Consider the following 22,428-nt stretch of genomic DNA (forward strand, 5'->3'; position numbering starts at 1 on the left):
CGCCGCGCTGCCCCCCGCCACCCCAAGATTGGCCGCCCCTTACCAGGTGCCGCCCCAAGCATGTGCTTGGTTGCCTGGTGCCTGGAGCCGGCCCTGGCAATGCTTGCAACAGCATTAGCAACATACAATGCTGATCTGCCTCCGCAGGGGACCCCTTCAGGAAGGGGGCCACTGGGTTGTGACAAGAGCACAGGTAGACTGACCCAGGTTATCAGAGAAATGAAAATCTTTGTCCTAAGTATACTTGGACTGACTGAGATGAGGTGGACTGGACCCATCTAATTATAGTTGGAAGGCATGGTTGAAGAGAAGATGATAAACATTGGGAAGGTTAAGTTTAGCAAGGAAGCTACTATAGCACTGAAGGAATGGGTACCTGCACAATCAAGAATACTGACTGCTCGCTTTATGACAAACCAAGCAAAAGTCACACTTGTTCAGTGTTATGCACCTAACGAATGATTGCAATGAACAAGGCAAAGATTGTTTCTATGAAAGGTTGCAGAGCGTCTTCGGCAAGATCAATAAATATGATATTATTATCTCTATGGGAGATCTAAATTCACAGGTTGGCTATGATAATACTGGATCTGAGCACATTATGGGCAGAAATGGCATATTAGAACAGACTGACAATGGAAAATGTATTTATAATTCGGTGTCCTATGCAATCTATGCATTTTCACACAAGGAAAGCCAACTGACGTGGAGATGAAATGATGGCTTCACCCAGAAACAGCTTGATCATGTTGCCTTTAGTAGATCTCAGTTGAACACCAGGCTGTATAGGAGTGCTAGTATTAGAAGTGACCACCATCTTCTTATTGGGACAATCAAAATAAACCCCCCAAAAAATAACACTCAAGGCAGAAGGAATGTATGATACTAGAAAGTTAGTAGATCCAACAGTGAAGGCACATTTCAAGATGCAATTTAGCAATAGATTTGAAGAGTTAAAGACACACAGGGATGACAGAAAAACAATGGAAGTTTTTCAAAGAAGCAAGTGAGGATGCATCCAAGACTACTATGTGGGATGAGAAGAAAGAAGAATGGCTCCAACCAAATACATGGAAGCTAGTTGAATAGAGGAAAGAATTAAAGAGGAGAAAGCAACAAGAATGAGACAGCAGTAAAAGAACTATTCTGCAACAAGAATATGCGGATAGAGACAAGGAAGTTAAAAGATTAGCCAGAAGAGATCATAGAGAATGGATGAAAAATAAAGCAAGAGACACTGCGGAGGCACATAGGAGAGAGGATTCTAAAAAGTTTTCTCTAGTATCTAAACAACTGACATCACAATGCTCTAACCTTTGTAGAATTGTGTAGAAAAGCTCAAGACTGTACAATTTCAACCATAAAGGATGGACAGAGTGCCCATTGGATGGTACATTTCCAGGCTGTGCTAAACCAGCCAGAACCATTAACACATACTTAGAAATGTGACGACATAGCGGTCTTATCTATATCACTACAAGTAATGGCCTCGGAGGAAGGAACTAAGGCTATAAACCAGCTGAAGAGTTTTAAAGCACCAGGCTATGATAAAACAAATGCTGAAATGTTAAAAGCTGGGGAGGAAGTGATGGTGAATTACATGTGCAGGCAGTTGAAAAGTGGTCTGGAGAAGGGACACCCGTCCAAAGATTGGAGAAGAGGTGTTATCTGCAAAGTCCCTGAAAAAGGTAGAACAGCTTATTTGTGATTACTAGAGAAGGGTGATACTCCTATCTGTACCTGGGAAAGTGTTTTGTATTATCATTTTGAATGGGATGAAAACTGCTATTGATAAAGTACTCAGGGAAGAACAGGCTGGATTTCCATCTGGTAGGTCATGTTCGGAACAGATTTTCACCTTGAGAAGACACATTGAGAGAGGCTTAGAATACCAGAAGAATATAGTTTTTAACATCCTTGATTTTATTAAAGTATTTGATAGCATGCACAGAGATGCCCTCTGGAAGATCTTGAGACACTATGGAATCCCAGCAAAGACTGTTAATTTGATAAAAGCTTTGTATGACGAGGTTGCATCAGGACCAAAAGTAGAGACACAGCATGGTTTAAGAGTGTTACTGGCATAAGGCAAGGTTGCATATTTCTCCACATGTCTTCTGTACTGTCATAGATTTTGTGATGGTAAGACTGACCGCTACTGACGAGAACAGTGGTATTGTTTAGGCAAGAAATAGGCTGCAGACTTAGATTTTGCAGACAATATTGTCATGCTGGATACCAACTGGGATGGAATGAAAAGACTCTTTATGAACCCAAAAGCAGAAGCAGCCAAAGTGGGACTTTGTATCTGTATCCAGAAGACCAAAATCATGGAGATCAGAGAGAATGCTATCAACACGGGCAGATGTGTGATTGATGGAGAAGATTACAAAAGAGTTAATGACTTAATCTATTTTGTAAGTACAATATCTGCTAATGGCCATCTCACTAAAGATGTGAAGGCAAGAATCGACAAAGCCAGTGGATCATTTTCCCATGTGTCAAACATCTGGAAGAGTAAGACACAGCTACACACAAAAATGAGATTGTACAGTTCTATTGTGTGCTCAGAAACATGGCAGATGGCAGAAGTACACAAGAGGATGCTAAAAGCATTCCACAGGCATTGCTTAAAAAGACTCTAAGGAACTCACTAGAAAGATCATATAACCAATGTGGAAGTGTTGCATCACATGGGTCAGCAGATTGAGGACTCAGTGATTCATAGATACCAAGGGCAGAAGGGACCATTGTGATCATCTAGTCTGACTTCTTACCTATATAACACAGGCCATAGAACTTATATTTTAGAAAAACATCCAATCTTGAATTAAAAATGGTCAATGATGGAGAATCCACCAGGACCTTTGTGATCAGACAGAGACTGCTACGGTGGTTTGGCCATACCATCAGGTTACCCGTAGCAGAAGCACAAGGTATGCCTTAAATTGGATTCTTCCTGGGGGGAAAAGAAGGCATGGAGGACAATGAATGACTTATTGCAGGATGACTGAAAATGATGTTGCCATCATGGAGACTACATATTATTGAGTCAAACATCTTGCTCTGGACAGACAGCAGTGGGGAAAATGGGTTGCCTCATGCACCTCTAGGCTCAGGAGGTTCCACAGCTAAAAGCTAAGAACAGTTCCACTAGTATAAAAGTGCTTATACCAGTCTAGCTTATTCCAGTGTGGGAAGGGGATTAAGGTATACCCACAAAAGGCACCTTTATACCAATATAACTGCATCCACATTAAGGGTTGTACCAGTATAACCATTCCAATTAAAAACAACAACCCTAACCAAAATAGCAATACTGCTACAAAATCAGTGTAGACTAGGCCCAGGTGTTAAGGGCCTTTCCAACTGCATAAAGCTGGTCCAGCTGATAAAAGACCCTTTCCCCTGTGCAGAGAGGGCCAGTAAAGCCAAGTCACTTGCCTAAGAGCACAGATGTAGTCAATACTAGAAGGCAGGTCTCCTGACTCCCAGTGCTGTTTCCAATCCAGGAGGCTGCATTCCTTGACTGTCTTCTCTGCCTTCCTCCCTTCCCCATTTGCTCAAGGCTTTTTCTCCCCCTCTCCTCTGAATGGGGCTTTGCCTTGTAACTCATTAGGCACCTGAGGTGGGCACTAATCAGCACTGCCACACAGCCTGTCACGTCTAATTAAGTTAGAATTCCTAGCCAGGAAATAAGAGCCTCATGGGCACAGATTCACCTTCCCTGAGGTGACAGAGCTGGAAAGGACATTGTGAGCCCATTTTCCCCCTGATGCAATAGTACTGCAGGGTTTTCCTCTCCACTCATCTCATGTAGCGAGATTTGAATAACTCCCCCCAGCTCCCCAGAGTTACATTCCATCCTCCCCAATTCATTTACATTTCCATCAGCATGAGCTGTCATTCAAACTGGGACAAACAGGGGGAGAGCTGCAGTGGCACAGGAGCCAGCAAACAGAGCTGTAAACAGGGGAGTTTGAGTGGGAGTTTGCAGGGGGAGTTTGGGGGAAGACTAAGAGAGGCAGGCAGAGGATCAGACAGGTTAGTGAAGGGAGTGTGCAGTGTTCTAGCAGTGTTTTAGTGCTTGTTGGGGGTGTTTTGCTGTGGGTGGTGGTGGTTTGGTTTGGTTTGTGTTTCCCAGATTTACAGGATTTAGATGAGAAGGCTATGACAGATGCAGAGGCAGCAGTGGTAGTGACCCAAGCAGTGGAAGACACAATGAAGATGACTGGATGTGGAAGCTGCAGCATGTACATGATCCTGGAGGGGGTACCTGATAAGAGTTTCACCTGCACGAAGTGCCGCCTGATAGAGCTGATGGAAGAAAAAATGCGAGGACTGGAGATGCAGGTGGAAACTCTGGTTGAGTTTAGAAGTAGGTTCGAGCGGATGATGGAGCAAAGACATGAGGAGTCTGAATGGAAAAGCTCAGACTTGCAGATGGAAACAGGACCAAAGAACTCTGAGGGGAGACTGCTGGGTGAGGAAAGTGGACAGTGGAAGCATGTGACTAAGAGAACCAGGCAGAGGAAAAGACAGGCTAATGAAGGAGAAATAGAGCTCAGGAACAGGTTTGCGGAGTTGGAAAATGAAGAAGAAGGGGCACAGCAGGTGGTCGCTGAAGGTGAGAAGGCAAGGAAGAAGAGAAGAGCAGCTAGTCCTGTAAGAAGAAGGGAAGAGTCAATGGAGATAACACCACCAAACATGAGCCCCAGGAGGATACGCGATGGGTTGCGGAGGATTGCAAGGGTGAATAGGAATCGAGAGGACTTGCAGCCAGAGGGAACAAGGGATAGACAGGAGAATCACACCATCACCAGGAAAAGGCAGGTCTACGTGATTGGAGACTCCTTACTGAGAAGAATAGACAGGCCTGTAACCAGAGCTGATCCAGAGAACAGAAGGGTGTGCTGTCTGCCGGGTGCTAAGATACGGGATATGGACCTGAGGCTGAAGAGGATCCTAATGGGAGCGGGAAAGAATCCGCTGATTGTCCTTCATGTGGGAACAAATGATTCGGCTAGATTCTAGCTGGAACGTATCAAGGGAGACTATGCCAGGCTGGGGAAGACGCTTAAGGAAATCGAGGCTCAGGTGATCTTCAGTGGGATTCTGCCTGTTCCTAGAGAAGGGCAGCAAAGGTGTGACAAGATTATGATGATCAACAGATGGCTCAGGCAGTGGTGCTATAAGGAGGGCTTTGGGATGTATAGCCATTGGGAGGCATTCATGGACAGAGGACTGTTCTCTCGGGATGGACTTCACCTGAGTAGGGAGGGAAATAGACTTCTAGGATGGAGGCTGGCACAACTGATTAAGAGAGCTTTAAACTAGGAATTGGGGGGAGATGGTTGGGAGATGTACAGGTAATCTCCACACCAGATTTTAACATTGAGAGGGACGAAAACGAAGAAAGAAAGGATACAGCTGTGGGTAGGAGAATGGACATACGGAGGAAGGGTAGTGTAGATACCATTCTAATAGGTGATACTGGTGGTAGAATGTCTGGGCCTAATCGGGTAAAGAATGTGAGCGAAGCCAAACATCAAGAATTAAGATGTTTGTACACCAATGCGAGGAGCCTAGGTAACAAAATGGAGGAACTAGAGTTACTGGTGCAGGAAGTGAAACCGGATATTATACGGATAACAGAAACATGGTGGAATAGTAGTCATGACTGGAATACAGATATTGAAGGGTATGTGCTGTTTAGGAAAGACAGAAATAAAGGCAAAGGTGGTGGAGTAGCATTGTATATCAGTGATGAGGTAGACTGTAAAGAAATAAGAAGGGATGGAATGGATAAGACAGAGTCTGTCTGGGCAAAAATCACATTGGGGAAGAAAGCTACTAGAGCCTCCCCTGAGAGAGTGCTTGGGGTGTGCTATAGACCACCAGGATCTGATTTAGATATGGATAGAGACCTCTTTAATGTTTTTAATGAAGTAAATACTAATGGGAATTATGTGATCATGAGAGACTTTAACTTCCCAGATATAGACTGCAGGACAAGTGCTAGTAATAATAATAGGGTTCAGATTTTCCTAGATGCGATAGCTGATGGATTCCTTCACCAAGTAGTTGCTGAACCAACAAGAGGGGATGCCATTTTAAATTTGGTTTTGGTGAGCAGTGAGGACCTCATAGAAAAATGGTTGTAAGGGACAACCTTGGTTCAAGCAATCATGAGCTAATTCAGTTTAAACTAAATGGAAGGATAAACAAAAATAGATCTGTGACTAGGGTTTTTGATTTCAAAAGGGCTAACTTAAAAATATTAAGGAAATTAGTTAGGGAAGTGGATTGGACTGAAGAACTTGGGGATCTAAAGGTGGAGGAGGCCTGGAATTACTTCAAGTCAAAGTTGCAGAAACTATCAGAAGCCTGCATCCCAAGAAAAGGGAAAAAATTCATAGGCAGAAGTTGTAGACCACGCTGGATGAGCAAGCATCTCAGAGAGGTGATTAAGAAAAAGCAGAAAGCCTACAAGGAGTGGAAGATGGGAGTGATCAGCAAGGAAAGCTATCTTATTGAGGTCAGAACATGTAGGGATCAAGTGAGAAAGGCCAAAAGCCATGTAGAGTTGGACCTTGCAAAGGGAATTTAAACCAATAGTAAAAGGTTCTATAGCCAAATAAATAAGAAGAAAACAAAGAAAGAAGTGGGACCGCTAAACACTGAGGATGGAGTGGAGGTTAAGGATAATCTAGGCATGGCCCAATATCGAAACAAATACTTTGCCTCAGTCTTTAATTAGGAGCTTAGGGATAATGGTAGGATGACAAATGGGAATGAAGATATGTAGGTAGATATTATCACATCCGAGGTAGAAGCCAAACTCGAACAGTTTAATGGGACTAAATTGGGGGGCCCAGATAAGCTTCATCCAAGAATATTAAAGGAACTGGCACATGAAATTGCAAGCCCATTAGCAAGAATTTTTAATGAATCTGTAAACTCAGGGGTTGTACCATATGACTGGAGAATTGCTAACATAGTTCCTGTCTTTAAGGAAGGGGGAAAAAGTGATCCAGGCAACTACAGATCTGTTAGTTTGACATCTGTAGTATGCAAGGTCTTGGAAAAAAATTTGAAGAAGAAAGTAGTTAAGGACATTGAGGTCAACGGTAATTGGGAAAATGTCAATGTTGTAGCGTGCGAGCTCTCTAGCGACAAGTGCTGTTCTTCTCTCCGGTCTGTCTGCCGTGATGTTGTCCAGTAACGTGCGCACATTCCATGTGCCAATAGTGATCGGTGTCACTCTAAGTTTTGTTTTTGTTTTTGTTCGACCGCTTTTAGGGGATCCCCGCCAGCCGCGGTGTGCTGGCCAGGGTAGGGTGAAGCAGGCAATGTTTAGGGCACCTTTTCTAGCCCCCTCCTCGTTCTACCGAGGTGAGCAGTGCAATCCTGAATAGTGCTGCTCAGTCGCTCAAGAAGATGCCGAGCTCCACTGCTGCTTCAGTCAGTGAGGAACGACCATTATGCCTGAGCCGCCTACGTGCAGGTCCGCAGCTACAGCTCCCAGTGTATCCACACCTGCTGCTTCGTCTCTCGCCCATCGCCACAGGACTTGATATGATGTGATATGATATGATGTCGAGACTTGCGCGTGAATTGGATTAAAGTGAGGGAGAGTTGCGCAACGTCAGCCTCACTCTCTCTTCCCAGTTCCTATCTGTATCCAGTGGCAGGACAGAAGTCGAGATGGCTGGAGATAGGACAGGGCGCAGTGGATGACCAGGACGCCTACGTGTCTTGTCATGCTCTTAAGCATTCCACAACGCTTGCTGTCACCGCCTTCCTGACCATTGAACCAGGTTGCCTCAGTCAGCCGGATCCAGCCTTCACATGCAATGGGTAGACAGGCCCTGACTCACCAAGAGTCTCATACTCATCAGCTACCCTCACCTGGTTTAGCCTGCCAGTCAAGACGGTCTCCGGGGTGTGGCCGCTGTCGCATGCTGACAGCTACTTGGAGCCACAGGTGAGAGCTGGGTGTCAAGTGGGGACCAAAGAGGATGAGCTACTCCTAGGAGTACGACTGCTCCCCCATCAGAGGTACTACCCCTCCCTGACAACCCCATACAACCCAACATTGACATTGCAGCCCTTAGCGAAACTCGCCTTGCTAATGAAGGACAGCTATCCGAGTCAGGTGGTGGCTATACATTCTTCTGGAGTGGCCGCAGCAGTGATGAGCGTCGCGAATCTGGAGTTGGCTTCGCCATCAAGAATCATCTTGTTTGGAAACTTGCCAGGTCCCCCAAGGGTATGAATGACCGGCTCATGACAACGCAGCTTCCACTTCAAAAAGGAAAACAAGCTACTTTGATCAGCGCATATGCTCCTACAATGACCAACCCAGAGGATGTGAAGGATAAATTCTACGAAGAACTAGATACTCTGCTATCGTCAGTGCACCGCACAGACAAGCTGATTCTGCTTGGCAATTTTAACGCAAGAGTCGGATGCGATGCCGCAGCCTGGGAAGGAGTCATCGGGAAAAATGGAGTGGGAAAGTGCAACAGCAATGGCCTGTTACTGCTGAAAACTTGTGCAGCACATGGCCTTCTGATCAGCAATACGGTCTTCCGCCTTCCTACCCGCAACAGGACTTCGTGGATGCATCCCTGTTCCAAGCACTGGCATTTGATCGATTATGTCATCATCAGGAGAAGGGACAGACAAGATGTCAGGGTTACAAAAGCTATGTGTGGCGCTGACTGTTGGACGGATCATAGGCTCATAGTATCCAAAATGAAGCTCCGTATCATGCCGAAGAGACGACCACAAGGCTGTAAGGCTTTCAAAAGGATCAACGTGTCGAAGCTGAAGAACAGCCGCATCACTGAAAATCTAGTGGAAGACCTAGAGAATGAGCTTGCTGATCTTCGTATTGAGGATGACGCTGAGAAAGACTGGGAGCGATTCCGCAACACTGTCCATACAGCTGCATCAAAGGTATTGGGGCCCTCCACATGCAGGCGGCAAGACTGGTTTGACGAAAATGATGCAGAAATCCAGGCCTTACTTGCTGAGAAGCACCACCTGCATCGTGCATATCAAAACGATCCATCCTCGGCGGCAAAGAAGACCGCCTTTATCAACGTTCGCAGAACAGTACAGAACCGATTGCGCAAAATGCGGGACTTGTGGTTGAGCGCCAAAGCAGATGAAATACAGGCATATGCGGACAGGAACGACTTTAAGCAGTTTTATGAAGCCCTTAACACATTCTATGGTCCACAGTCTTCTGGGAGCTTTCCCCTCCTGAACTCTGATGGTACTGTGCTCCTTACAGAGAAGACGCAGATTCTCCAGAGATGGGCTGAACACTTTGAAGCAATTCTCAATCGCCCCTCAGTCATCAATGATGAAGCCATTGACAAGATGCCCCAAGTTGCAGTCAATGACTCCATGGATGCTTCACCAGAAGAGAACGAAGTGAAGAAAGCTATCAATCAGCTGTCAAGTGGCAAAGCCCCAGGGTCAGATGCCATACCAGCAGAGGTGTACAAAGTCAGTGGACCCGTGCTGCTACGGAAACTCACTGAGCTGTTTCAGTCCTTCTGGGGGCAGGGAACCATTCCACAGGAATTTAGAGACGCGTCCATCTTGCACCTCTATAAGAGGAAGGGCAATCGCCAGGTATGCGACAATCACCGTGGAATCTCGCTGCTTTCTACAGCGGGGAAAGTTCTTGCACGGATTCTGTTGAACCGATTGATTACTCACCTGGAGAAGGGCTTACTGCCAGAATCACAGTGTGGCTTCCGCAAAGGTCGTGGGACTATTGACATGATCTTTGCTGTGCGTCAGCTACAGGAGAAATGTCAAGAGCAGAATCGTGAACAAATTTTGTGGACCTCATGAAAGCATTTGACTCTGTCAGTCGCCAGGGCCTGTGGAGGATCATGTCGAAATTTGGCTGTCCAGACAGATTTATACAAATGGTACGTCAATTTCATCACGGTATGATGGCTCGTGTCCTGGATGACGGTGAAACATCTGAGGCCTTCCCAGTCACCAACGGCGTCAAGCAAGGGTGTGTTTTAGCACCCACTTTGTTCAGCATGATATTCTCTGCCACTCTGACTGATGCCTTTCAACACTGCACTGAAGGAGTAGGCCTGAAGTATAGAACTGATGGGAAATTATTCAGTCTGAGGCGACTGCGTGCTATCACCAAGGTGAAGGAAACTGTACTTCGAGACTTTCTCTTTGCCGATGATTGTGCTCTGAATGCTAATACTGAGCCAGAAATGCAAGCCACTATGGACAAGTTTTCAACTGCATGCAATAACTTCGGTCTCACTATTAACATCAAGAAGACTGAGGTCATGCACCAGCCAGCTCCCCACACTCCGTACTCAGAACCGTCCATCACTGTAAATGGACAGAGACTTCAGACAGTGGACCACTTCACGTACCTGGGCAGTACTCTTTCCCAAGCAGTGTCAATCGATGATGAAGTAAACTGCAGAATTGCTAAAGCCAGCTCTGCATTTGGCCGATTGCGCTTCAGTGTTTGGGAACGTCGAGAGATCAGCCTACCAATGAAGCTGAAGGTCTACCGAGCAGTGGTGCTTCCAACTCTGCTGTACGCCTGCGAGACGTGGACTGTCTATCGGAGTCATGCACGAAGGCTCAATCACTTCCACATTTCCTGTCTGCGAAAGCTTCTAAAAATCAGATGGCAAGACAAAGTGCCCGATACTGATGACCTTACTAGAGCCAGTCTGCCGTCAGTTCACACATTGCTGATGAGAACCCAGACCAGGTGGGCCGGACATGTTGTGAGAATGTCAGATGAACGCATTCCTAAACAGCTCTTCTATGGAGAACTCACTCAGGGAAAGCGCTCCCATGCAGGACAAAAGAAGCGATTCAAGGACACGCTGAAGACCTCTTTGAAGTCCTTCGAGATCAACACCGCCACATGGGAAACCTTCGCACTGAACCGTTCAGCATGGCACAGCCTCAGTCACACAGGCAGTAATACCTCTGAGGTGAGGCGTATTGCTGAGGCTGAAAAAAAGCGTGAGCTGCGCAAGTCCAGAGCTGCTCGTACATCATTGACAGTGCCATTACATGTTTGCCCGACGTGTGACAGGACGTTCCACGCCCGAATCGGACTGATCAGTCATCTTCGGACGCACAAAGCCCGGTCATCGAAAGAATGAGTTGTTGAGGTCTTCATCGATAACGATGGACGAACATCAATTGGGACAAATTACAACATGGTTTTACAAAAGGTAGATCGTGCAAACCAACCTGATCTCCTTCTTTGAGAAAGTAACAGATTTTTTAGACAAAGGAAACACAGTGGATCTAATTTACCTAGATTTCAGTAAGGCATCTGATACGGTTCCACATGGGGAATTATTAGCTAAATTGGAAAAGGTGGGAATCAATATGAAAATTGAAAGGTGGATAAGGACCTGGTTAAAGGGGAGACTACAATGAGTCATACTGTCAGGCTGGAGGGAGGTTACTAGTGGAGTTCCTCAGGGATCGGTTTTGGGACCAATCTTATTTAATCTTTTTATTACTGACCTTGGCACAAAAAGTGGGAATGTGCTAATAAAGTTTGCGGATGACACAAAGCTGGGAGGTATTGCCAATACAGAGAAGGACCGGGATATCCTACAGGAAGATCTGGATGACCTCATAAACTGGATTCAGAGTAGCAGCCGTGTTAGTCTGTATCCACAAAAAGAACAGGAGTACTTGTGGCACCTTAGAGACTAACAAATTTATTAGAGCATAAGCTTTCATGGGCTACAGCCCACTTCTTCGGATGCATATAGAGTGAAACATATATTGAGGAGATATATATACACAAATACAGAGAGCATGAACAGGTGGGAGTTGTCTTACCAACTCTGAGAGGCCAATTAAGTAAGAGAAAAAGCTTTTGAAGTGATAATCAAGATAGCTCAGTACAGACAGTTTGATAAGAAGTGTGAGAATACTTACAAGGGGAGATAGATTCAATGTTTGTAATGGCTCAGCCATTCCCAGTCCTTATTCAATCCTGAGTTGATTGTATCTAGTTTGCATATCAATTCCAGCTCAGCAGTCTCTCGTTGGAGTCTGTTTTTGAAGTTTTTCTGTTGTAAGATAGCCACCCGCAGGTCTGTCATTGAATGGCCAGACAGGTTAAAGTGTTCTCCCACTGGTTTTTGAGTATTATGATTCCCGATGTCAGATTTGTGTCCATTAATTCTTTTGCGTATAGACTGTCCGGTTTGGCCAATGTACATGGCAGAGGGGCATTGCTGGCACATGATGGCATATATCACATTGGTAGATGTGCAGGTGAACGAGCCCCTGATGGTATGGCTGATGTGATTAGGCCCTATGATGATGTCACTTGAATAGATATGTGGACAGAGTTGGCATCGGGCTTTGTTACAAGGATAGGTTCCTGGGTCAGTGTTTTTGTTCAGTGATGTGTGGTTGCTGGTGAGTATTTGCTTTAGGTTGGGGGGTTGTCTGTAAGCGAGGACAGGTCTGTCTCCCAAGATCTGTGAGAGTAAAGGATCATCTTTCAGGATAGGTTGTAGATCTCTGATGATGCGCTGGAGAGGTTTTAGTTGGGGGCTGAAGGTGACAGCTAGTGGTGTTCTGTTATTTTCTTTGTTGGGCCTGTCTTGTAGGAGGTGACTTCTGGGTACTCGTCTGGCTCTGTCAATCTGTTTTTTCACTTCAGCAGGTGGGTATTGTAGTATTAAGAATGCTTGATAGAGATCTTGTAGGTGCTTGTCTCTATCTGAGGGATTGGAGCAAATGCGGTTATATCTTAGAGCTTGGCTGTAGACAATGGATCGTGTGGTGTGTCCTGGATGGAAGCTGGAGGCATGTAGGTAAGTGTAGCGGTCAGTAGGTTTCCGGTATAGGGTGGTATTTATGTGACCATCGCTTATTAGCACAGTAGTGTCCAGGAAATGGACCGCTTGTGTGGATTGATGTAGGCTAAGGTTGATGGTGGGATGGAAATTATTGAAATCATGGTGGAATTCCTCAAGGGCTTCTTTTCCATGGGTCCAGATGATGAAGATGTCATCAATGTAGCGCAAGTAGAGTAGGGGCGTTAGGGGACAAGAGCTAAGGAAGCGTTGTTCTAAGTCAGCCATAAAAATGTTGGCATACTGTGGGGCCATGCGGGTACCCATAGCAGTGCGCTGACTTGAAGGTATATATTGTCCCCAAATGTGAAATAGTTGTGGGTGAGGACAAAGTCACAAAGTTCAGCCACCAGGTTAGCTGTGACATTATCGGGGATACTGTTCCTGATAGCTTGTAGTCCATCTTTGTGTGGAATATTGGTGTAGAGGGCTTCTACGTCCATAGTGGCCAGGATGGTGTTTTCTGGAAGATCACCGATGGATTGTAGTTTCCTCAGGAAGTCAGTGGTGTCTCGAAGATAGCTGGGAGTGCTGGTAGTGTAGGGTCTGAGGAGAGAGTCCACATAACCAGACACGCCTGATGTTAGGGTGCCAATGCCTGAGATGATGGGGCGTCCAGGATTTCCAGGTTTATGGATCTTGGGTAGCAAATAGAATACCCCTGGTCGGGGTTCTAGGCATGTGTCTGTACAGATTTGTTCTTGTGCTTTGTCAGGGAGTTTTTTTAGCCGATGGTGTAGTTTCTTTAGGTAATCCTCAGTGGGATCAGAGGATAATGGCCTGTAGAATGTGGTGTTAGAGAGCTGTCTAGCAGCCTCTTGGTCATATTCCAATTTATTCATGATGACGACAGCACCTCCTTTGTCAGCCTTTTTGATTATGATGTCAGGGTTGTTTCTGAGGCTGTAGATGGCGTTGTGTTCAGCATGGCTGAGGTTATGGGGCAAGTGATGTTGCTTTTCCACAATTTCAGCCTTTGCACGTTGACGGAAGCAATCTATGTAGAAATCCAGTCTGTTGTTTCGACCGTCCGGAGGAGTCCACGCAGAATCCTTTTTTTTGTAGTGCTGGTAGGGGGGATTCTGTGGGTTAGCATGCTGTTCAGAGGTATGTTGGAAATATTTTTTGAGTCGGAGATGTCGAAAGTAGGATTCTAGGTCACCGCAGAACTGTATCATGTTTGTGAGTATGGCTGAGCCATTACAAACATTGAATCTATCTCCCCTTGTAAGTATTCTCACACTTCTTATCAAACTGTCTGTACTGAGCTATCTTGATTATCACTTCAAAAGTTTTTTTCTCTTACTTAATTGGCCTCTCAGAGTTGGTAAGACAACTCCCACCTGTTCATGCTCTCTGTATTTGTGTATATATATCTCCTCAATATATGTTTCACTCTATATGCATCCGAAGAAGTGGGCTGTAGCCCACGAAAGCTTATGCTCTAACAAATTTGTTAGTCTCTAAGGTGCCACAAGTACTCGTAAACTGGAGTAATACTAATAGGATGAATTTTAATAGTGAAAAGTGCAAGGTCATGCATTTAGGGATTAATAACAAGAATTTTTGTATGTGTAGGAGGAAGGTCCTTATTTGTAAGCTCTCTGTAGTCAGGGTGCAGAAACTCTGGAGCAGCCAATCGGGCTGCAGTTTGGGTACCTTCTCTGGTGACTCCTGGCTTAGTCATGCCTCTGACAGAACTGACTTTTGAGTTCTGAGAACAGCCCTGGGGCACCCAAGGCCCTCTCTGAAAATACTTGTTGAAAGATGATCTCTCAGCCAGCACCCAGCCCTATAGAGCACTCAAACCACTGAGCTCTCAGCAACTCATGCATGACCAAGCAGCAGCTCTGAAAACTCCCTGATTGTTTTCAACTCCCATTGGAGCCCTCAGGTGGCAGCTCCAAAAGCTATTTGTGCCTATCCAAGCTGTTGAAGATTTTGGCCATAGTGCCTGATCCCATTGAGGTCAATGGCAAACAAATACACGACGTTCATGGGAGCAGAATTAGGCCCATACCATCTGCTGAAATCAATGGAAACAGAACTGGGCACGAGACAAAAATAGTTAATCTTTCCTTAATTATAAACTGTTTTCTTCAAACATAGTTGGTGGGTGCATTTTCAAGGTGATTTGACTTTATGGAAAGCAAGGTGCAGGAGCAAGATGTTTTTGAACTAGCGGGAGTCATAGAAATGTAGACAGAAGAGAACATTTCAGAACAAGGTAATTCTTTAATGGGCTGAAATTCAGAAATGATTTGATCAATTCCCTTCAGGCTTTGCAGATACATTCTCCTTTGCCTGCAGAATAAATACGCCAATTTTCAGGCTAAATGAAATTTCCAGACCTAAGACAAGGCTTTACAATGGAAATTGATTCCAGCTTCAACTACGGAGAAGCTACTGTTCCTCCACAGCAATTCTATGATACAATAGTGGACCCTCAAATTGTCTTCTTCACTCAGATTCCAGGATCCCTGTACAAACTTGCCTCACCATAGTTTGTACCTACCAGGCAAACACCAGGGGTGACAACCTGCCAGCACATCTTAATCAGCGGCCATGGCCGATAACCAATCATGTCCTCGATGTTGTCATAGAAACGGTCTGCACCTTGACCACCAGAGGAAAGGACAGAGAAAGAGAGAGGTAAGGGGGGTGAGAATTTTTGTTTTTCAGAAATTACTCATGCCAAATCCAGGTTTAGTTATGCTTTACTAAAATGGAAGCTCTAATTCCATACAGCAGGGGTTTATTTGGTCCTCCAGGTGTTCAGAATTTCTGGAATTCAGGCCACTTATTTAGATGCCTAAATATGGAGATAGCAAATAACGCCCCTGCACCTATTGGGCAAGAGGGGCAGTTGTCCCTTGTTAGACCTTGGTTTTCACCCTCACCCATGCTCCATTATGTCTTCCACTTTTTGCCCTCCCCTTCTCCCACCCCCACCCCCCCTTGGAATGTGGTCATCAGGAAAGCAAATTTTGCCCACCTGAATTTTTCTGAAATGACCCCTATGGCTAGGTGTCTCACTTTAGGCACCGACTCTTAACAATTTGGGCCTAAAAGAACTCCCTAACCTAGCTGAACCCCCGCCCCCGCAGAATAGACCTGTGGGTATACACAGGCTTTGTAATGTGCCCCGTAGGTCAACAGGAGACAGTTCTGTTAGATTAACTGTGTGGCTGTGGGTGATGGGGCTCTCTGAAGAATATTCTTCCCTAGTAACCAGATGGATACATCTGGGGCTTTCAGCTTAATTGTCCTAGCTGGTTTCTAGGGCTGGTCCAATATTTTCCCTCAAAATGTTTTTTAAGGCAAATTGGGTTTTTGACAAAGCAAAATTTTCCATGAAGTGTCAACTTTCCATAGAAAAATTTGATCTTTTTTGTTTAAAATCTGAAAACTTTTTGCTGAAATAAAAAAAAAATCTATTTGCAAATGTTGACATGGTGCTTAATGGGAGTTGAAGTGGATGGCTCATGCCCTCATTGTCTGTGGCTGGGTTCCCCAGCTCTATTACATCTTCCATGGTGCACCACGTCCATGTGATTCCCATGATACACTGCAGTGGCTCAGTAAAGACAGGAGATTGGGGCATATCAAGGGATAGATAGTCTGGCCAGGGAGCCCACTGTCCACCCCTAGACTAATTTGGACATGAGGCACCGGAAAACTCCCATGAGTCACGGAGGCAGCATTTCTGAATTTCTGATTTTGGCCACAAATATTCAGTGTGGTGGGTTTCTTTTTTCTTCTGAAAATTTGAAATTTTCCATACGGGGGAAAAAGCGTTTTTTGGACCAGCTTTACTGATATCACTTTCCAGGTTCAAACAGGACCATGGAATAGTCTGTGTGACATTGCACAATCTTTCCACAGGAACGCATTGTGATGTTAAATACAGCCTGGGCAAATTCATCCCTGGTGTAAATCTGCTGAAATCAATAGAGTATCATAAACATAACATAAGAACAGCCATACTGGGTCAGACCAAAGGTCCATCTAGTCCAGTATCCTGTCTTCTGACAGTGACCAATGCCATGTGACCCAGAGGGAACGAACAGAACAGGTAACACTGGTCTACAATTTTTGAGAAGTCGTCTGCTTCAGTGATAAAATGTGCTATTTATTATGTATTTTGATGTGCTGAATTCAAATATGACAATTAAAACAACTGATTGGCTACTGTTTCTAAGATATTTAAGTTTTTACATTTTATGTCTATGTATATTGTGTAGATAGTAGAGTTTTAATCATAAATTGTAAACCTAGGTCTTTTCATGTGTTTATGGTTGCTTTACATGATAATATTTCACCTGTCCTGTTTATGTAACACTTTAAAAATCAGCAAAAGGGTTATATAAATAAAATTTATTATGAAACAAAAGGCAAAAAACTATTATGTACATAGTTTAGTCCTATTCAGTGTCTACTTGGCGCTTCTTGGCTTGTCTCTTGTATTCATTAAATGGAGCATCTCTTGTCACTGTCCAGCAATAGTCTGCAAGCATTGATGGGCTCCATTTGCCCTGATAGCGTTTCTCCATTGTTGTAATGTCCTGGTGAAATCGCTCGCTGTGCTCATCGCTCACTGCTCCGCAGTTCGGTGAAAAAAAATCTAGATGAGAGTGCAAAAAAATGTATCGTTAGTGACATGTTGCAACCAAGGCTTTTGTATGCCTTGAGGAGGTTTTCCACCAACAACCTGTAGTTGTCTGCCCTGTTGTTGTTTCCGAGAAAATTTATTGCCACTAACTGGAAGGCTTTCCATGCCATCTTTTCCTTGCCACGCAGTGCATGGTCAAATGCATCATCTCGAAGAAGTTCACGAATCTGAGGACCAACAAAGACACCTTCCTTTATCTTAGCTTCACTCAACCTTGGAAATTTTCCATGGAGGTACTTGAAAGCTGCTTGTGTTTTGTCAATGGCCTTGACAAAGTTCTTCATCAGACCCAGCTTGATGTGTAAGGGTGGTAACAAAATCTTCCTTGATTCAACAAGTGGTGGATGCTGAACTCTTTTCCTCCCAGGCTCCAATGACTGTCGGAGTGGCCAATCTTTCTTGATGTAGTGGGAATCTCTTGCACGACTAGCCCATTCGCAGAGAAAACAGCAGTACTTTGTGTATCCAGTCTGCAGACCAAGCAAGAGAGCAACAACCTTCAAATCGCCACAAAGCTGCCACTGATGTTGGTCATAGTTTATGCACCTCAAAAGTTGTTTCATGTTGTCATAGGTTTCCTTCATATGGACTGCATGACCAACTGGAATTGATGGCAAAACATTGCCATTGTGCAGTAAAACAGCTTTAAGACTTGTCTTCAATGAATCAATGAACAGTCTCCACTCATCTGGATTGTGAACGATGTTGAGGGCTGCCATCACACCATCCATGTTGTTGCAGGCTACAAGATCACCTTCCATGAAGAAGAATGGGACAAGATCCTTTTGACGGTCACGGAACATGGAAACCCTAACATCACCTGCCAGGAGATTCCACTGCTGTAGTCTGGAGCCCAACAGCTCTGCCTTACTCTTGGGTAGTTCCAAATCCCTGACAAGGTCATTCAGTTCACCTTGTGTTATGAGGTGTGGTTCAGAGGAGGAGGATGGGAGAAAATGTGGGTCCTGTGACATTGATGGTTCAGGACCAGAAGTTTCATCCTCTTCCTCTTCCTCGTCTGACTCAAGTGAGAATGATTCTGGTGCATCAGGAACCGGCAGTCCTTCTCCGGGGGGTACTGGGCGTATAGCTGAGGGAATGTTTGGATAATGCACAGTCCACTTTTTCTTCTTTGACACACCTTTCCCAACTGGAGGCACCATGCAGAAGTAACAATTGCTGGTATGATCTGTTGGCTCTCTCCAAATCATTGGCACTGCAAAAGGCATAGATTTCCTTTTCCTGTTCAACCACTGGCGAAGATTTGTTCACAAGTGTTGCAGTATATGTGTGGGGCCCACCTCTTGTCCTGATCTCCAATTTTGCAGCCAAAATAAAAGTGATAGGCTTTCTTAACCATAGAGGTTATACTGCGCTTTTGTGATGCAAAAGTCACTTCACCACAAACATAGCAGAAGTTATCTGCACTGTTCAAACAAGTACGAGGCATCTCTGCTCACTTTGGCTAAACAGAAATGTGTCCCTTTGCAAAATCAAACACTGACAAATAAGAGAGCATGACACTGTATGATTTCTAGAGCTGATATAGGGCAATTTGTTCAGCAGAGTGATGTAAGCTTCGTTATGATTGCATCATCCATGACTTCTAGGAATAACATGATGCAATTCATATCATGTATGACGCAATACCAGCTTCAGATTGCATCATTCATTGTTTTGCCTAAAAAGCAAGTACTGTCCAAACCCTGTCATAGATTTATTCATAGGTCCAGTCAAAGATGTATTTTAGTCATTTTTGGTTTAAATTGAGATCCCTTCCCTTTATAACTCACTTATCCTCTGCCATTCCCAAGTCAAGGGTCGTATATACTGACCGAATAGCATATCTTGAAAACTAGAGCCAATCAACAATTTTAAGCATCATTTTCGTTCTCAGTGACCCAGAATTAGTAAAGTTTGACTACATTTGTTTCAGAAGCATTTTGGCTGTAGAGCAGTGTAACCATCAAGTGGATCCATCCCGTCACCCATTCCCAGCTTCTGGTAAACAGAGGCTAGGGACACAATCCCTGCACATCCTGGCTAATAGTCATTGACGGACCTATCCTCCATGAATTGATCTAGTTCTTTTTTGAACCCTGTTATAGTCTTGGCCCTCACAACAGCTTCTGGCAAAGAGTTCCACACGCTGTGCATTGTGTGAAGAAAAACTTTCATCCTGGATTTCTCTACAGGATCAAGTGGAAGGGAAATCCTGGATGACTGGAGAAAGAGCTCTTTTTCAAACGCAAATATACCAAACAATAGCAAGGAGAACACAGAAGACACCTCTGCACAGGAATCCATATTCTACTAATTATATTTAGTAGTAGTATCGTTAATGTTTCCTTTTCCAAATGTGTTCCAGATAAACACCTTTTTCTGTGGTTCCAGCGCACCCATTGCAAGCAGTGGATGATGTAGTGGAACACACTGGGACCCGACATGAATGGATTCGGAGTGCCCTTGAACATGAGGTTTGCATGATCTACCTTTCACAAGCAAATGACAAAGTAATCAGGCTGAAGAAGGATTATATGCATTATGGGAGGGAATGCCCTAAAGAACTCCCCAGAGCGATCTTCGCTGGAAGGAATAGAGGTGTCTGCTTTTATCCTGCACATCCTAAGAGTTGCCAGACTGGAACAAAGCAATAGTCCATGAACCCTAATATCTCCTCTGCAAGTGACCAGTGTTGGATGTTTTAGAAGACATAAAAAACCCATTGACAGTTCCCCTACTTTTGCAAACCTATATCCAGAGGGGAAGTTTCTTTCTGAACCCAGCTGGTGATCTGTTTATGCCCTGAAGCATCAGGATGCAGAGCCCTTATAATGTTTTCTCTAGCCTATAAGAACCGCAGATGCTGTTCAAGTTCAAATGTGTCTAATCCATTTTTGAAGTTATTAAATTTTGGTTCTCAAGACTATCCAGCAATGGTGAGTTCCTCAGGTTAATTATATGGTGCATTAGGGGAAAAAAAGATTTCCTTCAATCCATTTTAAATTTGTGGCTCTCTGTCTCCCCTTGTTCTTGTATTATGAGAAAAGATAAAAAGGTGCAATTGCTCATACAGTAACTACCATCCTCAGTTTGATTGCCCTTCTTTCTCTAATTTGAGATGAACTCACCAAAGCCGAAAGCAGAATTCAACTATACAACCCATTCATAGAGTAGCATAATCATCATTTGCAGTCCTATAGAACCTTTCATTTGAGGATCTCAAAGCACTTTACAAAAGTAGATATTATTGTCCCTATTCTACCGAGGAGCAAGCTAAGGCACAGAGAGGCCAAATAACTTGTCCAAGATCTGCCCAGCTAAGCAATAGGAAAGCCCAGAATGGAAACCACGGCCCAAATCCTTAGCTGATGCACACTGGCATAGCTCCAGTTGAGGATCTGGCCCAAGTTCTTCAGACTCTCTGTTCTCTGAGCTATCCACTGAACAGCAGTGTTGTCTGTTTTATTCTCTCTTTTCTTAATGCAGCCTCAATCACATCTTCAACTAACACCACACACTGAGCAGACATCTTCACTGACATGACCATAGTGATGCCTGGATCTCTTTTCTGAGAGGATGAAACAAATTCAGAAGCCATCACTGCAGGTGTGTATTTTAAATTATTCTTCCCAACATGCATTTCTTTGCACTTGTCTACACTGGAATTCATCGGCCATGGTGTTGGCTCATTTCAAAAGTGGCTCAAAAAGTCATTTCAGTTCAGGATGAGATACAGGGGAGCGGGGGAGTAGAAGTGTGAGCTACCGGGACTTGGGAGTCTGCAGATTAAATTATAAGCAATCTGCACAGTAGGCAGAGACATAGCTCTGAAATGTCACATGCAAATGTAGAACAAAAGTAGATCATAGTGGACGGGGAAGCTGCTAAAGTGGATGCTTGCCTCAGATAACCAGTCCCTGTTATTCCAAAGCAGAAGGCAGAGCTGAGGAGAAGACTCCAGGTTGGAAAAGAAGCCGCTGGGGAATCTGAACAACATCACGAAGAGTAAGAGGCCTCTCTGTTTGAAAAGATCAGGTTGACACTTAACAATCTTCCATGGAACAGAAACATGGGCTCTAAGGAAAGTGATGAAGAATGAAGCAGAGAGATGGTGCGTGGTGCATGTGTGAGTGGGAAGAAACAAAGGGACAGTTTACTGACCATGAAAATGCTATAGTCATAGGCAAGAGTGAGCTGTGTCATGAGGTGGGAGAACTGGAAACCAGCACAAGGCACGGGCAAAGAGAATTCATCGGAGGTGAACAAATGGAAAGACACTGGCAGTCTCCAATGCAAACCTTATGTGGCAATATTTAGATCAGGATAAAGTCTCCAGAGGCATTCACCTTGCCCGAAATAGAGGGAGACTGATGAGGAGGCATGAGAGGGGAAGGAAAGAGCACCAGCCAGGGATCATGTTATGAAAGAGAAGAGGCAATGGCAAAGATTAGTTGTCCAGGAATCCACGCTGAAGATGGGAGGAGGGCCAAAAAAAAGTGTAATTCATTCTTATCTGTTAATTACATTGCTGTAGCACCCAGTCAGGATCAGGGCCCCATTCTGCTGGGTGTTGCACAAACACACAGGAAGACACCGAGTCCCTGCCCTGCGAGTTTACAATCACAATGACAGCGGAGCTCCTGAAACAGAGCACCCCAGTGAGGCGGGAAGAACTCTCACGCCTCTCGATGGGCTTGGTGCAGCTGGGCTAGGGCACAGCACAGCCCCCTGTAGCTCCTCAATCCTAGACTGTGCAAATACAGGGCCTGTTCCTGGCATAAATTAGACAAGTCTGGTGGATTCTCTACTAGACACTAACTGCTAATGGTCCCAAGGGGG

At 44.7% G+C, this 22,428-nt stretch overlaps 1 protein-coding gene across 1 annotated transcript in view; it reads right to left on the minus strand.

The window, feature by feature from the left end:
* Window positions 1–22,428, minus strand: part of LOC135881580 (sodium- and chloride-dependent betaine transporter-like) — a 99,714-nt gene that overhangs the window by 54,928 nt on the left and 22,358 nt on the right. Inside the window, exon 12 of the mRNA XM_065408271.1 lies at window positions 15,430–15,530. Coding sequence (XP_065264343.1) covers window positions 15,430–15,530 — 101 coding nt within the window. The remainder of the gene's footprint in view (window positions 1–15,429; window positions 15,531–22,428) is intronic.

The sequence above is a fragment of the Emys orbicularis genome, chromosome 1 (genome assembly GCF_028017835.1).
Source record: "Emys orbicularis isolate rEmyOrb1 chromosome 1, rEmyOrb1.hap1, whole genome shotgun sequence".
Lineage (NCBI taxonomy): Eukaryota > Metazoa > Chordata > Testudines > Emydidae > Emys > Emys orbicularis.